The following is a 23047-nucleotide window of genomic DNA, read 5'->3' on the forward strand; positions in this document are numbered from 1 at the left end:
AAGGGTGGGAGAGAGGGGGAAAGGGGAGTTTTGTTTGGGGGGTATGGAGCTTATGTTAACGGTGGAATATTCTGGAAAAGGATAGTGACAAGGATGGCACACGTCAAAAATGTAATCAACGTCATTGAACTGTGAATGTGGACGTTGTGTTGGCCAACGTTCTGGTGGGTATATTTTAGCCACAATTTAAAAAATATGTAACCTTAAAAAAAAAAATTGAGATGGTTACCAAAGAAATAAAGGATAACAATTCTTGGCTCATTTAGGAGCAAAAACCAACGTTGCTCGCTGCAGACGCCCAAAAGTTTGCCGAAACCCGGGATCGAACCAGGGACCTTTAGATCTTCAGTCTAACGCTCTCCCAACTGAGCTATTTCGGCCGGGCGGTGGAGCCTCGCTCTCGCCCAGACTCCGCCCCTCGTCGCGCAGGCAGCACCGGCCGGGCGAGTTCGCTTTGTAGGGCCGCGCGGGGCGCCTCCCGATAGCGCTGTCTCTGTGGCGCAATCGGTTAGCGCGTTCGGCTGTTAACCGAAAGGTTGGTGGTTCGAGCCCACCCAGGGACGAGCCGTGGTTTTTTTTGTCTTCTGAGCGTATAAAAAAGTGTGCGATGCGCTGGCTTTTGCCGGGTCACATGTGCGTCCCGTTGCCTCCACCATTCATCTTCGCGGGCTGGGGGAGGACGCACGGAAAGCGCCGGGGAACGTCCGGGCCCGAGTCCTGTTTCCGCGCTCTCGCCGAGCCGCTTTGACCGCCGGACGGGAACCCGGAGCGCTAAGGAGGACGGACCTCAAAGGTTGTCTGAAGGCCGAGGCCAAGATGGCGGCGCTGCCGGGTGAGCGGGACGCCGGGTGGGGGTCGGGGTCGGGGTCGGGGTCGGGGGGACCGGGGACCGCGGTTCGCCAGCGGGGCCGGGGCGCCGTCCTTTCCGGGCGTCTACACCCTGGGCCGGTCACGGGGCTCCAGCTCGGCCTGCGGTGAACGAGCTCTGCTACTGCGCCTTGGTTAAGTCGGAGAAACTGAGGCTCAGCGGGGCGCGACGTAGGCTCCCGGGTGGTCTGGGTGTCTGTGTCCCCGGTGAGCGGAGGGCGGGGTGCCTCGTATCCAGCAGGCACACACCTGGAGGCTGGGCCGAGCCAGGTGGGCCGGGCTCCAGAGCTCATGACCTTAGGAGGCAGGAGGTGTTTCGTGTTTACCCCCCTCCCTGAGTGGCACAAAGGGTTAATGTGGTTGGCTACTAACCTAAAGGTTGGGAGTTTGAACCCACCAAGTGGCGCTGCAGAGGAAAGGCCTGGCAACCTGCTTCCATAAAAATTATAGCAAGAAAACCTTACAAAGCAGTTCTACTGTGTAACACATGGGGTCACAATGAGTTGGAATCAACTCGATGGCAACTGGTGTGGGGGGTATGTGTGTGTGTGTGTGTGTGTGCGCGCGTGCCTCAGGCTAGCCGCCACTCACCACCCCACCCCCTGGTTCTCTCCACAGCTTCTGGCCTGCCCTGTGTCCGGATCCTTGGTCTTCGGTGAGTGCCTGGTCCCTGACCATCCACTGTGATGCCCTACTCATCAGGAGGGCTCAGTTGTGGGGCCGGGTGGGGGGAGGATTTATAGAACCCCCTGTGGCCCAGAGAGGGGGAGCAACTGGCTCAGGACCACACAGCAAAGTCAGGGCAGACACGAGCAGACAGTCTGTTTTCCAGCAGGTGGTGTGTAGGCCCATCAGGGGCACAATCCGTAGTGGTACGGGGGGGCAGGCCCAGGACTTGAGCCTACATCAGCTGTCTTAGGCTGGTTCTCTAGAGAAGCAAAACCAGTAAAGCAAATAAATGTATATATACAGAGAGATTTATATCAAGGAAATGGTTCACGTGGTTGTAGAGGCTGGAACGTCCCAAGTCCGTGGGCATCTCCTGATTTACAGCCGCAGGGGCTGCTGAACCCCAGATCAGCAGGACAGAGAAAAGGGCTCTTGCTCACAGGCTGCAAAGATCAACAAATCCCAAAATTGGCAGGGAAGACTACAGGTAAGCTGCTAGCTCAAGCCCGAGAACCTAAGGTCAGATGAACAGGAACCAGCTACAGGATCCAGAGTGAGCAATGCCCCACGAGCCTTCCCAGAGCATCCACTTGTATTCAGTGCAGGCCGCATGCCCAAGAAAACTCCCTTTCAACTGATTGGTTCCTCACAGCTGATCTCGTCACAGAGGTGACCACATCATATCAAATCCTATCATCAGGATGATTACAACATCATACAACTGCCAAACCACTGAGGATCATGGCCCAGCCAAGTTGACAGCCCTGAACTCACTGTCGAAGGAAGGCATTGGGGGCACGTGCCCAGGCTGCGGACTCACGCGGGCGTCCTCAGGACTTGGGCAGAACAAGAAGGCAGATGGCCCCCCATGCCACCCAGCACCCTCGGGCCAGGGACACAGCAGCAGGAACATGGAGGAATGAGGGCTTCCCTAATGGAGAGGAGCCCGGGGGCTACGAGGAGGGGACAGATTTGGGCTAGCTTCTTTGTATTGTTTTGATAAGGCCTTTATTCTAGCTGTAAAGTGCCCGTTCGTTGTAAAACAAAGAAAAACTGGAAAAGCATAAAATGAAAGCCAGGGACTCTAGACTCAGGGCTGGCGTGGGATGTCTGCACAGGACCAGATAGGAAACATTTTCTGCTTCGCAGGCCAGATAGACTCCTGACTGCTTGACTCTGCTGTCACGGCAGGAAAGCAGCCAGATACAGTATGCAAACCCATGGGTGTGGCCATGTGCGAATAAAACTTTATTTACAAACACAGGCTGGGGGCCAAATTGGCCCATGAACTTGGGTTTTCTGGTCCCTGCTCTAGAGCTGCCCCAGGCCCCTTTTCCTGTGTGTAGGACACCCATCAGGTTTTAGTGGGTGTAGCTTTGAGCCCATCCCTGAGTAGTTTGTGATGGGGGGGTGGTCTGCTTAACATGGTGAACATTACAACCTCGTACAGTGGCTGGTATGAGCCCCCTCTGTGAACGGTCCCAGGACTGTCCTCATGGTGTCCTCACACCCTGGCCTGACCATCTTAGGCAGATTCCAGAAGAACTCGGGTTAAAGTCTGTGCTGGTGTTAGGGGGTGGCCCAGCGCCCCGTGGCTCTGGCCAGTGGTGTGAATGACAGATGGGGTCCGGACAGATGCATGAGCAGGTGGGGAAGGGCAGGAGGCTCAGCCAAGCAGGAGCCTCCAGGCCATGTCAGGATTTTGGGCTTATCCTGTGGCTCCACAAGGGTCCACTGACTCAAGGTTCTCTCTCCTGGCAGCACTGGCGTGGGTGCGGCTGTTCAGGCACGAAGCATCCACCAGAGCTTGGCCACTGACCATCCAAATAGGTGACGCTGCCTTGCTGAGGAGGCTAAACACTCAGCCCTGTGGTCCCTGCCCTCTGCATCCCCAGGCTACTGTGGGTCCGAGCCCTGCTGCCCATCTCCACAGCCAGAGCGGCCTTGTTAAAGAGTGTGAGCTCTGAGCCGCTGTTCCCAGACAGGGAAACCGAGTCCCTGAGAGGACACAGGCCTGGTTGGGGCCCCAGTGAGGTGGCTGAGTTAATGTTCCATGCTGTCTTTCGTCCCTGACCTGGCTGGGTGCTGGGGGTCCTGTGGGGCCAGACAGGTTCTTCAGGGCCTGACCACTCCGCCCAGTCTGAGGCAAGGGCTGTCCAGCACCGTGCTCCCCCAGACCGTGCCCTGTGCCCCCAGTGTCCTGCCTCTGAGTAGCTGCTCAGGGGCAAGTCCCGAGGGCAGGGTGGAGGGGTGGCAGCACTCCTGCCTGCCTGCCTCCCTGACCAACCAGCACCTCCCTGTATGCAGCACCCAACCCGCTGTGCCCAAGGCTGGAGCCGTGGTCCCCAAGCCCACAGCACTTCCCAGCAACCGGGGCGAGTATGTGGTGGCCAGGCTGGATGACCTCATCAACTGGGCCCGCCGGGTAAGCCCCCTACTGCCAACGCCTGTGGCCCTGTCCCATCCTGCAGGCCTCCTGCCCCATGGCTGTGTACACGCACACATGCACACATACACTCATGTTCCACCGTGTACATGCATGCACATGTGTGTACGCACAAACTCATGTGCACAGGGCACCCATACATGCATACACAGGCACTCACATGTGCACCCGTACATGCACACATGTGAGTATGCACTCATGCACAGCACAGAGTTGTGTCCTTTGGAGTCTGCATCCTGGCCCACACAGAGAGCAGGCTGCACCCTCCAGGGTCCCCTCCACACAGCACACCCTCCTCTCACAGTGCAGCAGCTGGCTTCTGGCACAGGGTGCCTCCTCCTGTCTGAGTCACACCAGCCCCTCGCCGTGTCTCTGTAGTTCTCTCTGCTTGTGTTCATTCCTCTTCCTTGTAAAAAAATGTAATTTTTTTCATTTACAAAGTAATGCATGTTTAGAAGTGCAGACCCTTCTTGGTAGAGACCCTAGACCTCTCCCTGCCCTCAGAGTAGGCCACAGAACATTTGTTGTGCTGTTCCCTCATCTTTAGAGCCTGTTGTTCATCTGTGTATCGCGTTTGACACACGTCCCCGCTCACCGAACAGTAGCTCTTATCGGTGTCTACACAGTGCCTGCCCAGGACGGGCAGAGGTCCACAGTCCCCTGTTGATGGGTGTGTAGTTTGACAATCCCTGTTGATGGACCTGTGCCCTCTCTGTCTTCTGCGTGTTTTCCATAAACGACACCAGGGTGAATACCTGCTTTAGTCATCTAGTGCCGCTGTAACAGAAATACCACAAGTGGACGGCTTTAACAAAGAGAAATTTATTCTCTCACAGTCTGGTAGGCTACAAGTCCAAATTTAGGGTGTCAGCTCCGGGGGAAGGCTTTCTCTGTCCATTCTGGAGGAAGGTCCTTGTTATCAATATTCCCCAATTGATGGATCGATCGAGGAGCTTCTCAGCACATGGACCCTCGTTCCCTAGGACACGCTATTCTCCTGGCTCTTGTTTCTTGGTGGTATGAGGTCCCCCTGTCTCTCTGCTCACTTTTTTCTTTTATAATACAAAAGAGATTGACTTTAGACACAACCTGATCTTGTAGATTTAGTTCTGTCTTGTTAACATAACTGCTGCTAATCCCACCTCATTACATCACAGAGGTAGAATTGACAACACATGGGATAATCACATCAGATCACAAAATGGACTCATGGCCCAGCCAAATTGGTACACTTATTTTTGGGGAACACAGTTCAGTCCATGACAGCATCAGACAAGGTCCACTGCAAGGTCGTTTATAAATGTGTAAAAACAGAAACCACCTCAGGGTCTGCCCCGCCCCAGGCAGCGGTTAGGTGGGCTCTGACTGCCGGAGGCCATTGGTGGCCCTCACTGTCCTGCAGCCCATGGCCTGTCACCCACGTTCACACATCTGCTGGGGCAGTCGGGGCCACGCAGCTCAGAAGCTGACCCCCAGGTCTCACACCTAGACCCAGTCTTGCCATCCTTATTCCTAAGGAGCATACTGGTTGTACTTTTTCCAAGACAGACTTGTTCCTTCTCGTGGCAGTCCATGGTATATTCGGTATTCTTCTCCAACACCAAATTCAAAGGCATCGATTTTTCTTCAGTCTTCCTTATTCATCCTCCAGGTTTCACATGCATATGAGGCGATTGAAAGTACCATGGCTTGGGTCAGGAGCACCTGAGTCCTCCGAGTGACATCTTTGCTTTTCAATACTTTAAAGAGGTCTTTTGCGGCAGATTTGCCCAGTACAATGCCTTGTTTGATTTCTTGACTGCTGCTTCCGTGGGCGTTGATTGTGGATCCAGGTAAAATGAAATCCTTGGCAACTTCAGTCCTTTCACCATTTATCATGTTGTTGTTCATTGGTCTGGTGGCAAGGGTCTTTGTTTTCCCTCTGTTGAGGTGGAATCCCCACGGAGGGCTGTGGTCTTTGATTTTCATCAGCTGGTGCCTCACATCCTCACTGTCACAACACGCTGGGTTAACGAACTGTGTGACTGTCTCAGTCTTCTATGGCTGCTGAAACACGGTTCCCACAAGAGGGTGGCTTTCAAGAAAAAAAAGTCCTCATTCAGAGTGTCAGCTCTAGGGAAAGGCTCTCAGTCGGCTCTGGGGGAGGGTCCTTGCCTCTTTCAGTCTCCATCGCCCTGGCGTTCCTCGGTTCCTGGGTGATCTCCACGTGGCCTCTGTGCTTGCTCATCTCTCTGTCTCTTCTGTTCTTATATCTCAAAAAAGGAGCCCTGGTGGCACGGTGGCTAAGCGCTCAGCTGGTAACCGAAAGGTTGGCAGTTCGAACCCATCCAGCAGCTCCAAGGTAGAAAGGCCTGGTGATTTGCTGCTGTAAAGATGGCAGCTTAGAAAACCCTATGCTGTGTCCCACGGGGTCACTGTGAGTCGGGCTGGACGCAAGGGCACACGGCAACAGCACGTCTCAGGAGTGGTTAGGTGTAAGACACACGCCTCACAACATAACAAGGGAGATCAAACAGGATCACCTCCGCAGGTGTAGGGTTAGGATTCCAACACATATTTTGTGAGGGGACACAGTTCAGTCCGTAACAGTGTTAAAAAGCAAAGATGTCACTTTAAGGACTAAAGTGGGCCTGACCCAAGCCATGGTTTTTTCAAAGAATATTGAATATACCGTGGACTGCCAAGAGAGCAAATGTCTTGGAAGAGTACAGCCAGAGTGCTCTCAGAAGCACAGACATGTTATCAGGAGGGACCAGTCCCTGGAGAACTACATCATACTTGATAGAGTAGAGGGTCAGTAAAAAAGAGGAAGACCCTCAACCAGATGGATTGACACAGTGGCTGCAACAGTGGGCTCAGGCGTAACCACGGGTGTGAGGATGGTGCAGGGGCGGGCAGTGTTTCGTTCTGTGGTACACAGGGTCGCTGTGAGTCGGAACCAACTTGATGGCACCTAACAACAACAACTTCTGACTTTTTTCTACCGTGGCTCCTGGGAAGTGAGCTGCTCCCCTTTTATCTTGGCAGCACTGGGCCAGCAGCCATAAACACAGGTGACACGTGCCTGAGGCCGGGGACTGGGGTTCACTCAGCCGGGGCTGCCAGATGTGTGGTTTTTCAAGAGAGGCCAGAGATCTAGGTTTTTCTGTATGAAATCTCCCAATTGCTTGAAACACTGGGGGCGAACCAGAGCCGTCTACTGCTGCGCTTGGCCCCCATCTCCCCTGTTGCCCCTGTCCCGGTGTAACTCCCCCCTCACCCCCCAGAGCTCGCTGTGGCCTATGACCTTCGGCCTGGCCTGCTGTGCCGTGGAGATGATGCACATGGCCGCACCCCGCTATGACATGGACCGCTTTGGTGTGGTCTTCCGCGCCAGCCCACGCCAGGCTGATGTGATGATTGTGGCTGGAACGCTCACCAACAAGATGGCCCCCGCACTCCGTAAGGTAGGCCCGCACCCCCCAGCCCCTGCCCTCCTGCCGCCGAGCCCCACTGACCCCCGTCCTCTTCCAGGTGTACGACCAGATGCCAGAGCCCCGCTACGTGGTATCCATGGGGAGGTGAGTGTGAGGCTCTGGGGACACCTGGCGGGGGGGCAGGGAGTTTCCTTCCAGTCTTTGTGCTTTCTGCTAATCAAGTCCATCCAGTCAGTAACATCACATGTTTGAAGGGGACAGGATGGTGACTTCTGACAAATCATCGTACCTTTTGGTGGCTGTGGAGCCCTGGTTGCCCAGTGGCTAAGAGTTCATCTCTCACCGAAAGGCCAGCAATTCTAATCCACAAGCTGCCCCTTGGAAACCCTACAGGGCAGTTCTACTCTGTCCTATAGGGTTGCTATGAGTTGGAAGCAGCTTGATGACAGTGGGTTTGGTTTTTGGTTTGGTGGTAGGTCCTTCTCCCACGAGGAGACAACCCAGGTCTCCTTTCCCCCGGAACGTTCCCTGGTGTCCAGTTATAGTTGTTTCCTACCCCCAGCAGCAGCCTGGCTAATTTCCATCACATCTCCGCTTCATAAATACGGTAATGCCATCATCTTGTTTGTTGTTGTTGTTGAGAATAACACAGCAAAACATGCATCGATGCAGTAATTTCTCCATGGACGGTTCAGTGACACTGATGACATTCTGCGAGTTGTGTCACCCTTCTCACCCTCCTTTGCTCAGTTGTCCCTCCCCCATTAGCATCAGCTCCCTGCCCCTTGAGGCCCCTATCTAACCTTTCGAGTTGCTGTTGTTGATTTGATCCCTTATAGATAGTTCTTAAAAGAGCACAATGCTCAAAGTAGGCATTTTTTCCTAACTAAGCTAAACTGTGGTTTGGTAGTAAGAAGACTTCAGGGGATATTTTTGATTTAAGGTTTAAAGATGATCTCAGGGCAATAGTTTCCGGTGCTCATCAATGTCCAGGGCTCCAGAAAGTCTGGATTCCACTCGTCCCCATTCTTGTCCTCCTCTGCTGGCTGCAGTGGGAGGAGGCCCTGGGTCATGTGCTGGGAGGGGCCCTCAGTGCTGACTCTCCCCCCAGCTGTGCCAACGGCGGAGGGTACTACCACTACTCCTACTCTGTGGTGAGGGGCTGCGACCGCATCGTTCCCGTTGACATCTACGTCCCAGGTAGGCCCTGCCCAGAGCCATCCCCCCCCCGCTCTCCAGCCCCAAGGCCACGCTGCTTAGAGGGGGGCTTCCACGGGTGGGAGTGTAGACTGATCCAGAGAAGCTGCACTCCCAGGCCCTGCCCCTCCTGGTCGGGAGTCTCCTCGGCGGGAAGGTCTGCTACCTTGCCCAGAGGGTGGGCGCATCCAGATATCGGAGAGACTCATTAGCCGCTTTCAGACTACAGTTCCACAGGGTTCCCAGGGGCCATGGTGGTTGTCCCCGAGTCCTTGTGCTCCAGGAGGGGCTGCTGGGGTGGCCAGACTCAACAAACGAAGGTGTAAGACACCCAGTTAGATTAATGCAAATGCCTAGGAAACAAGGAATCATTTTTCAGTATGAGTATATCCCATTTGACGTATGGGGTATACTTATGCTGGTAGTTTACTGAAATTTAACTGGCACCCCGTGTTCTGCCTCCTGGTGACCTGGCCTAGGCCCTGCTCCCGCTTTCTATGTGTCTGTATCCTTTAGTGATGGCCTCTCTCCTCCCCAGGAGCTCTCTGAGGACTGGGACTGGTGGGTGGGGGTCACCCCGTGGTCTCACCGCCCGTTGGGGCCTCTGATGAGAACGAGGAGGGCCATCACCTAGGATGGGGCCAGGCCAGCCCCAGAGGGGAGGACCCCATTGTTGCTCCTACCCTGGGCCTCTCCCTCCGTCCACCCCACCTGAGGCTGGCCATGCTCTGGGCTTGAAGGCTAGCACAGAGGCCGTTAAAAGTCCCCCAGGTCTGCACAGGGACCCAGCGGGTGGTCAGGGCACAGTGGTCAGGGGGCTGGTGCTGGCTCCTGGTCCACCCTGGCGAGTATACGGGAGACTGAGGCGCGACCCCCACAGGCTGCCCGCCCACGGCCGAGGCGTTGCTCTACGGTATCCTGCAGCTACAGAAGAAGATCAAGCGGGAGAAGAGGCTCAACATCTGGTACCGCAGGTAGTGCCGCTGCCGCCTGGCCGGCCACGCCAGCCACGCCAGCCTCCTGAGACTGTTAATAAACCCAGCCTGCTCCCTCTCAGCTGCCTGCCAGTGTACTGTGTGGGCATCGGGGTTCCACAGGAGGGCTGGGGGAGGGCAGGCAGCATCTATCTGTGTCCACTCTATGAAGTTACTGCATCCTGGAGGTGCAGGGACGGCCTGACCCCTGGGCAAAGGGACAGGAAGTCAGGTGTCTTCGCCAGGTGGTCTCTCTCCCCCTCCTATGTGCTGTGTGCTGTGCAGCTGCCAGGCCTCCGGCCATTTCCCCACGATGGGAGAGAGGCAGGCCGTGGGCAGTGGCTCAGGGAGGAACGCCTCATGCCCTCCAAACCCAAATGGTTCCTGGGTGGGAACTGGAAAGATACCAGCCTGTGTCCCTCACCTGCTGTCCCCTAGGACTGGAGGGGTGGGGAGGGGGCAGACCTGGCCCAGGCTCCTTCTAGCTCAGGGCTCTGGGCATGTCACTTCATCCTTTGGAGTCTGTCCTTGTCACAAACATACGTATTCATTTAACAAACCTGATCTGGCCAGCCGCTGCTGGTGCTGAAGGCGGGTGCTGCACTCAGCTATGAGGCATCAGGGCCCGATGGCAGACCCAGTGCTGTGGGGGGCTCATCAGGTGGGAGGGAGGAGTAATCTGGGCAGAGGGTACGGGTGAGTGGGCCCCAAGGGCTGGGGATGGGTAGGTTGCTGGGTGGGCCCCAATGGTGGGGTGCACGTGGGTGGGTGGGCCCCGAGGGGGAGGGGGGTACAGGGGCAGGTGGGCCCGGCCAGGTGCCCAGCGGGGACAGTCAGTAGGGACCTCAGAGAAGCCAGGCACCCTGGGAAGATCCAGAGCAGTTGGGGCAGAGTGATGGCACCAGTGTGACCAGCTGGGTGGGAGGACACAAGACAGAACCACACTGGACCTTGGGGAGGGGAATGCCCCTGCACTGGGGCTGGGGGTGCAATGAGTCAGATGCTGGGGAGAAAGGGGCACAAGACACTTGAAATCAGAGCTCATGACAAGGGAGACTGCCTCGTGGGGCAGGGGTTCACAGGCCTGTGCTTGGGGCCAGAGCCCAGGGTCTTCAGCTGCGGGTGGACCAAGGGTCCTCGTGGCCCCTTGATGGCCAGGGAGGGGAGATGCTGGTCTGGCTGGGTGGGGCAGCCAAGTGGTTTTCATCTGGCTCTGATCCACGGGTCATGCCTGGGGAATGGGCGGCCATCAGTGGTTGACTGACAACGTCTGCCACAGGCCTGGTGATGGCGGCAAGAGGGAGGCTCAGACACTGGTCTCCCTGGAGTGCCCATGTTTTTTTTTTTTTTTTTTTTTTTGAGTGGACAGTGGATGAAACACACATTTGCACAGTACTGATTGGCCAAGCCCAGTGTTAGCGTTTTATTTCAACCTCAACAACTCAGAGGCAGGTAGTAGTGTTTCCTTTTTGGAAACGAGGAGAAGGAAAGTTATGAAATTTGCCTGATGTCAAAGGTAGTGGAGGCACAGCCAGGGCTCTAACCCGGGCTGGGAAGCCAGGGCCTGTGCACTGGCCTCGAAGGCACTGGGTGGAGGGTCAAGGGGAGCTGCCAGAGGTCAGGAGACCTGGGGCAGCTCAGTGCTTCGTCACCATAGGTGTGATCATCTGTGGGAAGGCGTAGTAGCGGCAGTCGGCTGGCGGGGTCAGCCCCATCACCTCTGTGTGGATGTTTTCCCGCTTGAAGCCTGCTTCCAGCAGCGTGGGCACCTGCGTCTCCTGGCGGGGGTGATGGGAGAAAGCACTAGGTGGCCTGTGAGGCTGTGTCCCAGCACCCCCCTGCTAGCACCCACCCTTCCTTGAACAGGATTTATGAGCGCCAAAGCCCCAGGGGCCGGTGGCAAGTGAGGAGTGGGGGCTGGGCACCAGAGGGGCTGGGCAGCTGCAGAAGGCAATTGAGTCCCAGGTTTCCAGTTGCTTAAACGTGGGGAGCATGTCTTCACTGCCACTGAGCTGTGCACCGCCCGTCCCGCTGGGGTGGGAGACCTCTAGCCTCTCACATGGACCAGGTTGCCAACCCATGGCCTCTTCTCCCCCGTCTTCCCAGCGCAGCTAGCAGAGCGGAGGAACCACGGTAGGAAAAGGAGACCTGGGCCGCTGATCACATTTGCATAGAAACACAGCCCTGCTGGCCAGTGACACCAAGCTGGCTTTCAGGAGCCGTCCCGGGCTCAGGGCCTCTGTGCGCTCTGCAAGTTTCACCCTCCTGCTGTCTTTCCAGGCAGAGGAACCCGCAGGCAAAGGCCCTGGGGAGCCTGCTAAACTGATGAAGTGTGCTGACCCTGGGCAAAGCAGGGCGACTGTGAAGAGGGGGAGCCAGGGCTGCACCCCAAGGGCCCTGGGGAGCCACGGAAGGTGGTCGAGCTAGGGAGAGGCCTTGCCCGATTTCTTCATGGAATTTACAGCACAGTCTAACCCACCTGTACTGGGATGACTAGTGTCCCCCCAAAATTCATGTCCACCCAGCACCTCAGAACGTGACCTTCCTTGGAAACAGCATCTCTGCAGATGTGATTATTGTAAAGGAGGTCACACTGGAGGACGGTGGGTGATCAGTGAACAGGAGGTCACACGGAGGAGGGTGATCAGTGAACAGGAGGTCACACAGGAGGGTGATCAGTGAACAGGAGGTCACACAGAGGAGCATGATCAGTGAACAGGAGGTCACACAGGAGGGTGATCAGTGAACAGGAGGTCACACGGACGAGGGTGATCAGTGAACAGGAGGTCACAGATGGGTGATCAGTGAACAGGAGGTCACACAGGAGGGTGATCAGTGAACAGGAGGTCACAGATGGGTGATCAGTGAACAGGAGGTCACACAGGAGGGTGATCAGTGAACAGGAGGTCACAGATGGGTGATCAGTGAACAGGAGGTCACAGAGGAGGGTGATCAGTGAACAGGAGGTCACACGGAGGAGGGTGATCAGTGAACAGGAGGTCACACAGGAGGGTGATCAGTGAACAGGAGGTCACACGGAGGAGGGTGATCAGTGAACAGAAGGTCACAGAGGAGGGTGATCAGTGAACAGGAGGTCACACGGAGGAGGGTGATCAGTGAACAGGAGGTCACACGGAGGAGGGTGATCAGTGAACAGGAGGTCACACGGAGGAGGGTGATCAGTGAACAGGAGGTCACGCGGAGGAGGGTGATCAGTGAACAGGAGGTCACAGGTGGGTAATCAGTGAACAGGAGGTCACACAGGAGGGTGATCAGTGAACAGGAGGTCACAGGTGGGTGATCAGTGAACAGGAGGTCACAGAGGAGGGTGATCAGTGAACAGTAGGTCACAGAGGAGGGTGATCAGTGAACAGGAGGTCAGATGGGTGATCAGTGAACAGGAGGTCACACGGAGGAGGGTGATCAGTGAACAGGAGGTCACAGGTGGGTGATCAGTGAACAGGAGGTCACAGAGGAGGGTGATCAGTGAACAGTAGGTCACAGAGGAGGGTGATCAGTGAACAGGAGGTCACCGGTGGGTGATCAGTGAACAGGAGGTCACACGGAGGAGGGTGATCAGTGAACAGGAGGTCACACGGAGGAGGGTGATCAGTGAACAGGAGGTCACAGGTGGATGATCAGTGAACAGGAGGTCACAGGTCGGTAATCAGTGAACAGGAGGTCACACAGGAGGGTGATCAGTGAACAGGAGGTCACAGGTGGGTGATCAGTGAACAGGAGGTCACACAGGAGGGTGATCAGTGAACAGGAGGTCACACGGAGGAGGGTGATCAGTGAACAGCAGGTCACAGAGGAGGGTGATGAGTGAACAGTAGGTCACAGAGGAGGGTGATCAGTGAACAGGAGGTCACAGAGGAGGGTGATCAGTGAACAGGAGGTCACAGAGGAGGGTGATCAGTGAACAGGAGGTCACAGAGGAGGGTCATCAGTGAACAGGAGGTCACACAGGAGGGTGACCAGTGAACAGGAGGTCACAGAGGAGGGTGATCAGTGAACAGGAGGTCACACAGGAGGGTGACCAGTGAACAGGAGGTCACAGAGGAGGGTCATCAGTGAAGAGGAGGTCACGCGGAGGAGGGTGACCAGTGAACAGGAGGTCACAGAGGAGGGTCATCAGTGAACAGGAGGTCACACGGAGGAGGGTGACCAGTGAACAGGAGGTCACAGAGGAGGGTCATCAGTGAACAGGAGGTCACGCGGAGGAGGGTGATCAGTGAACAGTAGGTCACAGAGGAGGGTGATCAGCGAACAGGAGGTCACAGATGGGTGATCAGTGAACATGAGGTCACACAGGAGGGTGACCAGTGAACAGGAGGTCACAGAGGAGGGTGATCAGTGAACAGGAGGTCACACAGGAGGGTGACCAGTGAACAGGAGGTCACAGGAGGGTCATCAGTGAACAGGAGGTCACGCGGAGGAGGGTGATCAGTGAACAGTAGGTCACAGAGGAGAGTGATCAGTGAACAGGAGGTCACAGATGGGTGATCAGTGAACAGGAGGTCACACAGGAGGGTGACCAGTGAACAGGAGGTCACAGGAGGGTCATCAGTGAACAGGAGGTCACAGGAGGGTCATCAGTGAACAGGAGGTCACGCGGAGGAGGGTGATCAGTGAACAGTAGGTCACAGAGGAGAGTGATCAGTGAACAGGAGGTCACAGATGGGTGATCAGTGAACAGGAGGTCACACAGGAGGGTGACCAGTGAACAGGAGGTCACAGGTGGGTGATCAGTGAACAGGAGGTCACACAGGAGGGTGATCAGTGAACAGGAGGTCACACGGAGGGGGGTGATCAGTGAACAGGAGGTCACACAGAGGAGGGTGATCAGTGAACAGGAGGTCACACAGAGGAGGGTGATCAGTGAACAGGTCACGGAGGAGGGTGATCAGTGAACAGGTCACACGGAGGAGGGTGATCAGTGAACAGGTCACGGAGGAGGGTGATCAGTGAACAGGTCACACGGAGGAGGGTGATCAGTGAACAGGAGGTCATACAGAGGAGGGTGATCAGTGAACAGGTCACACAGAGGAGGGTGATCAGTGAACAGGTCACACAGAGGAGGGTGATCAGTGAACAGGAGGTCACACAGAGGAGGGTGATCAGTGAACAGGTCACACAGAGGAGGGTGATCAGTGAACAGGTCACACAGAGGAGGGTGATCAGTGAACAGGTCACGGAGGAGGGTGATCAGTGAACAGGTCACACAGAGGAGGGTGATCAGTGAACAGGTCACACAGAGGAGGGTGATCAGTGAACAGGTCACGGAGGAGGGTGATCAGTGAACAGGTCACGGAGGAGGGTGATCAGTGAACAGGTCACATGGAGGAGGGTGATCAGTGAACAGGAGGTCACACGGAGGAGGGTGATCAGTGAACAGGTCACACAGAGGAGGGTGATCAGTGAACAGGAGGTCACAGATGGGTGATCAGTGAACAGGAGGTCACACAGGAGGGTGATCAGTGAACAGGAGGTCACACGGAGGGGGGTGATCAGTGAACAGGAGGTCACACAGAGGAGGGTGATCAGTGAACAGGAGGTCACACAGAGGAGGGTGATCAGTGAACAGGTCACGGAGGAGGGTGATCAGTGAACAGGTCACACGGAGGAGGGTGATCAGTGAACAGGAGGTCACAGAGGAGGGTGATCAGTGAACAGGAGGTCACAGATGGGTGATCAGTGAACAGGAGGTCACACAGGAGGGTGACCAGTGAACAGGAGGTCACAGGTGGGTGATCAGTGAACAGGAGGTCACACAGGAGGGTGATCAGTGAACAGGAGGTCACACAGGAGGGTGACCAGTGAACAGGAGGTCACAGAGGAGGGTGATCAGTGAACAGGAGGTCACACAGGAGGGTGACCAGTGAACAGGAGGTCACAGAGGAGGGTCATCAGTGAAGAGGAGGTCACGCGGAGGAGGGTGACCAGTGAACAGGAGGTCACAGAGGAGGGTCATCAGTGAACAGGAGGTCACACGGAGGAGGGTGACCAGTGAACAGGAGGTCACAGAGGAGGGTCATCAGTGAACAGGAGGTCACGCGGAGGAGGGTGATCAGTGAACAGTAGGTCACAGAGGAGGGTGATCAGCGAACAGGGGGTCACAGATGGGTGATCAGTGAACATGAGGTCACACAGGAGGGTGACCAGTGAACAGGAGGTCACAGAGGAGGGTGATCAGTGAACAGGAGGTCACACAGGAGGGTGACCAGTGAACAGGAGGTCACAGGAGGGTCATCAGTGAACAGGAGGTCACGCGGAGGAGGGTGATCAGTGAACAGTAGGTCACAGAGGAGAGTGATCAGTGAACAGGAGGTCACAGATGGGTGATCAGTGAACAGGAGGTCACACAGGAGGGTGACCAGTGAACAGGAGGTCACAGGAGGGTCATCAGTGAACAGGAGGTCACAGGAGGGTCATCAGTGAACAGGAGGTCACGCGGAGGAGGGTGATCAGTGAACAGTAGGTCACAGAGGAGAGTGATCAGTGAACAGGAGGTCACAGATGGGTGATCAGTGAACAGGAGGTCACACAGGAGGGTGACCAGTGAACAGGAGGTCACAGGTGGGTGATCAGTGAACAGGAGGTCACACAGGAGGGTGATCAGTGAACAGGAGGTCACACGGAGGGGGGTGATCAGTGAACAGGAGGTCACACAGAGGAGGGTGATCAGTGAACAGGAGGTCACACAGACGAGGGTGATCAGTGAACAGGTCACGGAGGAGGGTGATCAGTGAACAGGTCACATGGAGGAGGGTGATCAGTGAACAGGTCACGGAGGAGGGTGATCAGTGAACAGGTCACACGGAGGAGGGTGATCAGTGAACAGGAGGTCATACAGAGGAGGGTGATCAGTGAACAGGTCACACAGAGGAGGGTGATCAGTGAACAGGTCACACAGAGGAGGGTGATCAGTGAACAGGAGGTCACACAGAGGAGGGTGATCAGTGAACAGGTCACACAGAGGAGGGTGATCAGTGAACAGGTCACACAGAGGAGGGTGATCAGTGAACAGGTCACGGAGGAGGGTGATCAGTGAACAGGTCACACAGAGGAGGGTGATCAGTGAACAGGTCACACAGAGGAGGGTGATCAGTGAACAGGTCACGGAGGAGGGTGATCAGTGAACAGGTCACGGAGGAGGGTGATCAGTGAACAGGTCACATGGAGGAGGGTGATCAGTGAACAGGAGGTCACACAGAGGAGGGTGATCAGTGAACAGGTCACACAGAGGAGGGTGATCAGTGAACAGGAGGTCACAGATGGGTGATCAGTGAACAGGAGGTCACACAGGAGGGTGATCAGTGAACAGGAGGTCACACGGAGGGGGGTGATCAGTGAACAGGAGGTCACACGGAGGGGGGTGATCAGTGAACAGGAGGTCACACAGAGGAGGGTGATCAGTGAACAGGAGGTCACACAGAGGAGGGTGATCAGTGAACAGGTCACGGAGGAGGGTGATCAGTGAACAGGTCACACGGAGGAGGGTGATCAGTGAACAGGTCACGGAGGAGGGTGATCAGTGAACAGGTCACACGGAGGAGGGTGATCAGTGAACAGGAGGTCATACAGAGGAGGGTGATCAGTGAACAGGTCACACAGAGGAGGGTGATCAGTGAACAGGTCACACAGAGGAGGGTGATCAGTGAACAGGAGGTCACACAGAGGAGGGTGATCAGTGAACAGGTCACACAGAGGAGGGTGATCAGTGAACAGGTCACACAGAGGAGGGTGATCAGTGAACAGGTCACGGAGGAGGGTGATCAGTGAACAGGTCACACAGAGGAGGGTGATCAGTGAACAGGTCACACAGAGGAGGGTGATCAGTGAACAGGTCACGGAGGAGGGTGATCAGTGAACAGGTTACGGAGGAGGGTGATCAGTGAACAGGTCACACGGAGGAGGGTGATCAGTGAACAGGAGGTCACACAGAGGAGGGTGATCAGTGAACAGGTCACATGGAGGAGGGTGATCAGTGAACAGGAGGTCACACAGAGGAGGGTGATCAGTGAACAGGTCACACAGAGGAGGGTGATCAGTGAACAGGTCACACAGAGGAGGGTGATCAGTGAACAGGTCACACAGAGGAGGGTGATCAGTGAACAGGTCACGGAGGAGGGTGATCAGTGAACAGGTCACGGAGGAGGGTGATCAGTGAACAGGTCACACGGAGGAGGGTGATCAGTGAACAGGAGGTCACACGGAGGAGGGTGATCAGTGAACAGGTCACACAGAGGAGGGTGATCAGTGAACAGGTCACATGGAGGAGGGTGATCAGTGAACAGGAGGTCACACAGAGGAGGGTGATCAGTGAACAGGTCACATGGAGGAGGGTGATCAGTGAACAGGAGGTCACACAGAGGAGGGTGATCAGTGAACAGGTCACACAGAGGAGGGTGATCAGTGAACAGGTCACACAGAGGAGGGTGATCAGTGAACAGGTCACACAGAGGAGGGTGATCAGTGAACAGGTCACGGAGGAGGGTGATCAGTGAACAGGTCACGGAGGAGGGTGATCAGTGAACAGGTCACACGGAGGAGGGTGATCAGTGAACAGGAGGTCACACGGAGGAGGGTGATCAGTGAACAGGTCACACAGAGGAGGGTGATCAGTGAACAGGTCACACAGAGGAGGGTGATCAGTGAACAGGAGGTCACACAGAGGAGGGTGATCAGTGAACAGGAGGTCACACAGAGGAGGGTGATCAGTGAACAGGTCACACAGAGGAGGGTGATCAGTGAACAGGTCACACAGAGGAGGGTGATCAGTGAACAGGAGGTCACACAGAGGAGGGTGATCAGTGAACAGGTCACACAGAGGAGGGTGATCAGTGAACAGGTCACACAGAGGAGGGTGATCAGTGAACAGGAGGTCACACGGAGGAGGGTGATCAGTGAACAGGAGATCGCACAGAGGAGGGTGAGTCCTAAGTCCAATAACTACTATCCTTATAACCAAAAAAGGAAACCCACTGCCATCAAGTTGATTCCAACTCATAGTGACCCTGTAGGACAGAACAGAGCTGCCCCACAGGGTTTCCAAGGAGCTGCTGGTAGATTCGAAGGCCGATGTTTTGGTTAGCAGCCTAGCTCTTAACCACTGTACCACTAGGGCTCCAGTTTCCTTATAAAAAGAGGGTAATTTGGACAGAGATAGAATACAGAGGGCCACGTTAACCCCAGAGGCCGAGACTGGAGTGATGGGGCCATGAGCCCAGGAACACCTGGGGCCACAGAAGCTGGGGGAAACAAGGAAGGGTCCTCCTCTAGAGCCTGGGGAGGGAGAGCACCCCTGCTGACACCTGAATTCAGACTTCTGGTGTCCAGACTGAGAGGATAGCCTGCATTATTTTGTTGTACTTTGTTACGGCAGCCCCGGCACACACAGATCCCCGTGACTCTTCAGCTCCGAGGGCCTGAGGCAGGAGAGCCACTGCCTCCCAACAGGGTCCCTGGTGCCTGGGGCTGGTGGCTGGGGCTGGGGGTGGGGCTGGAGCTGTCGGTGGGGGCTGGCGGCTGGGACAGGTGGCTGGTGGCTGGGAATGGGGCTGGGGCAGGTAGCTGGGGCTGGGGCTTGGCTGGAGCTGGTGGCTGGGGGTGGGGCTGGTGGCTGAGGGTGGGGCTGGGGGCTGGGGCTGGTGGCTGGGTCTGGTGGCTGGGGCTGGGGCTGGGGGCTGGGGCTGGTGGCTGGGGGTGGGGCTGGGGCTGGGGCCGGTGACTGGGGCTAGGGCTGGTGACTGGGGCTAGGGCTGGTGGCTGGGGGTGGGGCTGGGGGCTGGGGCTGGGGCTGGGGCAGGTGGCTGGGGATGGGGCTGGTGGCTGGGGGTGGGACTGGTGGCTGGGGCTGGGGCAGGTGGCTGGGGCTGGGGCAGGTGGCTGGGGCTGGGCTGGTGGCTGGGGGTGGGGCTGGGGCTGGCGACGGAGAGCCCAGGCGCTGCACCTCAAACATGGTGGTGATATCTGAGTACTTGGTCTTCATCAGCTCCCCCCAGGATGTGAGATTGCAGTAGGTGAGGGTACCCCCCGGCTTCAGCAGGCGAAAGGCGTGTTCCTGGGGGACGACAGCAGTCAGGGACCCAGGGGTGCAGGCAGATGGCTTCTCTGGTGAGTGGGGCTGACTAGAACCCACGCCGCCTCCTCCCCCCCAGTCCTGGCCGCTCACTGATGAACAGAAGGTCAGGTGTCCAGTCTGGACAGTGGACACCCCCACCACCTGGGCCCCTGGCCACCCAGGGACAATCCCCTTTACACAGGGCCTTGCGCCACCCCACCCATTCCCACCTTGATGAAGTTGAACTGGTGAGTGTGCCAGGTGTCCTCGGACAGCGGGTACGTGTCATACAGGATCCCTGCAAAGAGGACGGATGCCCACCAGTCACCAGGAGGCGCCAAACCCAGCACGGCCAGGGTGAGACACGTCAGGGGCAGAGGTGGGATTGAAACACGGGTCTGAGACCCCAGGGGCTGCCCTCTGGGCCACTGAGCTGCCTCCTCTGTGAACTGTGTGCACTCGTTTGGGTGTTTATTATGGTCCTACTGTGTACCCAGCACACTGTGCTCTGCCCTCCTGCCCTCCTGCCCTGGGCTCCTGTCATCACAAGGGTCACATCAGAAGGACTGATTCTTCAGAAGGTCCTTCACAAGCAAGGGGGGCTGATGGTGGAAATGCAGGTGGGGGTGGGCCCTGGGAGTGGGGAGGCCCAGTAAGCAAAGGGGGACTAATGGTGGAAATGCAGGTGGGGGTGGGCCCTGCGAGTGGGGAGGCCCAGTAAGCAAGGGGGGACTAATGGTGGAAATGCAGGTGGGGGTGGGCCCTGGGAGGGGGAGGCCCAGCAAGCAAGGGGGGACTAATGGTGGAAATGCAGGCGGGGGTGGGCCCTGGGAGTGGGGAGGCCCAGTAAGCGAGGGGGGACTAATGGTGGAAATGCAGGCGGGGGTGGGCCCTGGGAGTGGGGAGGCCCAGTAAGCGAGGGGGGACTAATGGTGGAAATGCAGGCGGGGGTGGGCCCTGGGAGTGGGGAGGCCCAGCAAGCGAGGGGGGACTAATGGTGGAAATGCAGGCGGGGGTGAGCCCCGGTGGGGGGAGGCCCAGCAAGCGAGGGGGGACTAATGGTGGAAATGCAGGCGGGGGTGAGCCCCGGGAGGGGGAGGCCCAGCAAGCGAGGGGGGACTAATGGTGGAAATGCAGGCAGGGGTGGGCCCCGGGAGGGGGAGGCCCAGCAAGCGAGGGGAGACTAATGGTGGAAATGCAGGCGGGGGTGGGCCCTGGGAGTGGGGAGGCCCAGCAAGCGAGGGGGTACTAATGGTGGAAATGCAGGCGGGGGTGGGCCCTGGGAGGGGGGAGGCCCAGCACACTCCTAGTAGCAAGCCTCCCCTCCAGCCCCCAGAGGCCCCTCACCATCAAAGTGACCATCTGGCAGAGTGGGTGCCACCTCCTCCCACAGGCCTTTCAAGGGGACAACCTTCAGGCACAGGAAGAAAGAAGACCAAGGGTCAGATTGGTCCCCAGGTCTCCCTGCTGCCACCTGCTAAAAGGGAGGGAGGGAGCGGAGGAACGCCCAAGGGAGACGACCACCTCCCGCATGTCTGCAGCACCTTGTGTGGCTGCCGTGGGGCCCAGTCCTGGAGCCGCTGGAAGACGCCCTCGTTGCACTCAATGATCCAGTGCTCCTCGATGGGTGCCTCCTGGATCCTGGAGGCTGCAATGGCCATGCCAAAGCCCACCTCCAGGACGCGGCCGCCTGGGCAGACAATTACGCGTTGAAAGGCAGCCAGACCGCCGGAGAAGGGGGCACGGGCGGGGGCGGGGGCAGGGGCAGGGGCAGGGGCAGGCCTCGGCAGTGAGGAACTCTGGCCACATGGGTCAAGGGCACAGCAGAGGCGGGTGGCTGGAACAGTGTGGGCCTTGGCTGGGAGCCAGCCGCGGGACAGGGAGACTGGGTGACCACGGTGTTCAGGCCCAGTCTGAGGGGGAGGTCAGACCATTGGACTTTGTGCCCCAGCCCACACTGTTTGGCCTTATCCCCTTATCTCCTCTTGGTTCCTTTTCTGTCTAGACAAGGTGAAACCTGAATTCGAGGCCTCCTGACCTGGAACAATGGGGGGGATCCCCATTGATCACAAAGACAGGCTGTGAAAAACACTCTAACTAAGCAGTCCCCTCTCTACAACCGCTTTGTGCCGGGCACCCTGCATGTGCCCATTTGAGGACACTGAGGGCCAGCACCCAGAGACTGCACCCCGGGTCCCCAGGGGGGCCTGTGTGAGGCCCGGGAGCCCCAGCACCCCTCAGTGCCACTCGGAAACCCGCAGACAGGCAGCCACACGCGCACAGCTGTCTCCGTGCTCTCAGCTTTCCCAGGGTTATTCTTAGCCGGCGGAGGGGGTGGGGCTGCCCATGCGGGGCCACCTAGTCCGGCCACTTTCCCTGCTCAGCCCAGGCGGGGTCTCCGCGTCTGCAGACCCACCCTGCAGCCCCGGAAAGGAAGTTCCCGCGACTCAGGGGACGCACACTGCCTGCAGGCCTGTGCGGGCAGGACCGCTATTCAACCCTCTCCGCACCCCCTTAGCCCCACTTTTCAGGCGGGTAAACGGAGGCACAGGGAGGCGCTGGCGACGCCCAGCCTCAGTTTACCGCAGGCTACCTCTGGAGGCGGCGGTGGCGGCCAGGGCGTGCATGTACGGCGTCTCCCAGCGCTCCATCACCGGCTTGCCCAGGATCTGCAGGTGCGTGTCCGCCGCGTCGTAGCCCGCGGGCGCCGCACCCCACGCGGGGCTGCAGTTCTCGCCGGGCGCGAAGATGGGGGCGGCGCGGGGGGGCGCGCTCATGGTGCCGCTGGCGGGCGCGCCGGGATCTCGCCTCCCGGGTTTGCTCTGCGCGGCCGGGCCTGCGGGGCCTGCGGGGCGGTGGGCGGGACCCGTGGGTGGGGCGGTGGGCGGAGCCTGCAGGGCGCTGGGAGGGGCCCCTCGGGTCGGCCTGTGGGCGGGACCTGTGGGTGGGAAGGTGGGCGGAGCCTGTAGGACGCTGGCGGGGCCCTAGGGTCGGGCGCTGGAAGGGACCTGTGGGTGGAGCCAGCAGGACGGCGGGCGGGACCTGTGGGTGGGGCGGTGGGCGGAGCCTGCGGGGCGCTGGGAGGGGCCCCTCGGGTCGGGCGCTGGGCGGAGCCTGTGGGTGGAGCCTGCAGGGCGCCGGGCGGGACCTGTGGTTGGGGCAGTGGGCGGAGCCTGCAGGACAATGAGCGCGGCCCTCGGGTCCGGCGCTAGACGGCGCCTGTGGGTGGGACGGTGGGCGGAGCCTGCCGGGCTTGGGCAGGGCCTGTGCGTGAGGCGGCAGGTGGAGCCTGCAGGGCGCTGGGCGGGACCTGTGGGTGCGACACTGGGCGGGCCTATGGGCAGAGCCTGCAGGGCGCTGGGCGGGGCCCTCGGCTCGGGTGCTGGGCGGGGCCTGTGGGCAGCACGGTGGG

At 58.0% G+C, this 23047-nt stretch overlaps 2 protein-coding genes and 2 non-coding genes across 4 annotated transcripts; 2 read left to right on the forward strand and 2 right to left on the reverse strand.

The window, feature by feature from the left end:
• Positions 1-307: 307 nt before the first annotated feature.
• On the reverse strand, positions 308-380 carry TRNAF-GAA (transfer RNA phenylalanine (anticodon GAA)). The gene has a single exon. It is a non-coding gene; the product is annotated as a tRNA-Phe (tRNA).
• An 87-nt stretch (positions 381-467) lies between these two features.
• On the forward strand, positions 468-9649 carry NDUFS7 (NADH:ubiquinone oxidoreductase core subunit S7). The gene is made up of 8 exons (XM_064280101.1): positions 468-832; positions 1486-1522; positions 3298-3366; positions 3844-3961; positions 7249-7428; positions 7496-7542; positions 8510-8598; positions 9476-9649. The coding sequence occupies exons 1-8, from the start codon at positions 817-819 to the stop codon at positions 9571-9573; spliced, it is 654 nt and encodes a 217-aa protein (XP_064136171.1). The 5' UTR covers positions 468-816; the 3' UTR covers positions 9574-9649.
• TRNAN-GUU (transfer RNA asparagine (anticodon GUU)) lies at positions 490-563 on the forward strand. Its single transcript has one exon. It is a non-coding gene; the product is annotated as a tRNA-Asn (tRNA).
• A 1304-nt stretch (positions 9650-10953) lies between the features above and the next one.
• On the reverse strand, positions 10954-22412 carry GAMT (guanidinoacetate N-methyltransferase). The gene is made up of 6 exons (XM_064280102.1): positions 22229-22412; positions 21180-21325; positions 20983-21046; positions 19866-19933; positions 19525-19635; positions 10954-11347 (listed from the first exon to the last, which is right to left on the reverse strand). The coding sequence occupies exons 1-6, from the start codon at positions 22410-22412 to the stop codon at positions 11207-11209; spliced, it is 714 nt and encodes a 237-aa protein (XP_064136172.1). The 3' UTR covers positions 10954-11206.
• Between the last annotated feature and the right edge of the window lie 635 nt (positions 22413-23047).

The sequence above is a fragment of the Loxodonta africana genome, chromosome 3, assembly GCF_030014295.1.
Source record: "Loxodonta africana isolate mLoxAfr1 chromosome 3, mLoxAfr1.hap2, whole genome shotgun sequence".
Classification (NCBI taxonomy): domain Eukaryota; kingdom Metazoa; phylum Chordata; class Mammalia; order Proboscidea; family Elephantidae; genus Loxodonta; species Loxodonta africana.

Bases quoted from the DNA above. Each gene is read 5' to 3' on its own strand.
- NDUFS7 (XM_064280101.1), top strand. The intron at 3,367-3,843 runs GTGACGCTGCCT...CCCTGTATGCAG, and splicing joins GCCACTGACCATCCAAATAG to CACCCAACCCGCTGTGCCCA. The intron at 8,599-9,475 runs GTAGGCCCTGCC...CGACCCCCACAG, and splicing joins CGTTGACATCTACGTCCCAG to GCTGCCCGCCCACGGCCGAG.
- GAMT (XM_064280102.1), bottom strand. From the start codon at position 22,412: ATGAGCGCGCCCCCCCGCGCCGCCCCCATCTTCGCGCCCGGCGAGAAC. The intron at 21,326-22,228 runs GTAGCCTGCGGT...TTGTCTGCCCAG, and splicing joins CGCCACCGCCGCCTCCAGAG to GCGGCCGCGTCCTGGAGGTG. The intron at 19,934-20,982 runs GTGAGGGGCCTC...TCCTCTTTGCAG, and splicing joins GCCAGATGGTCACTTTGATG to GGATCCTGTATGACACGTAC.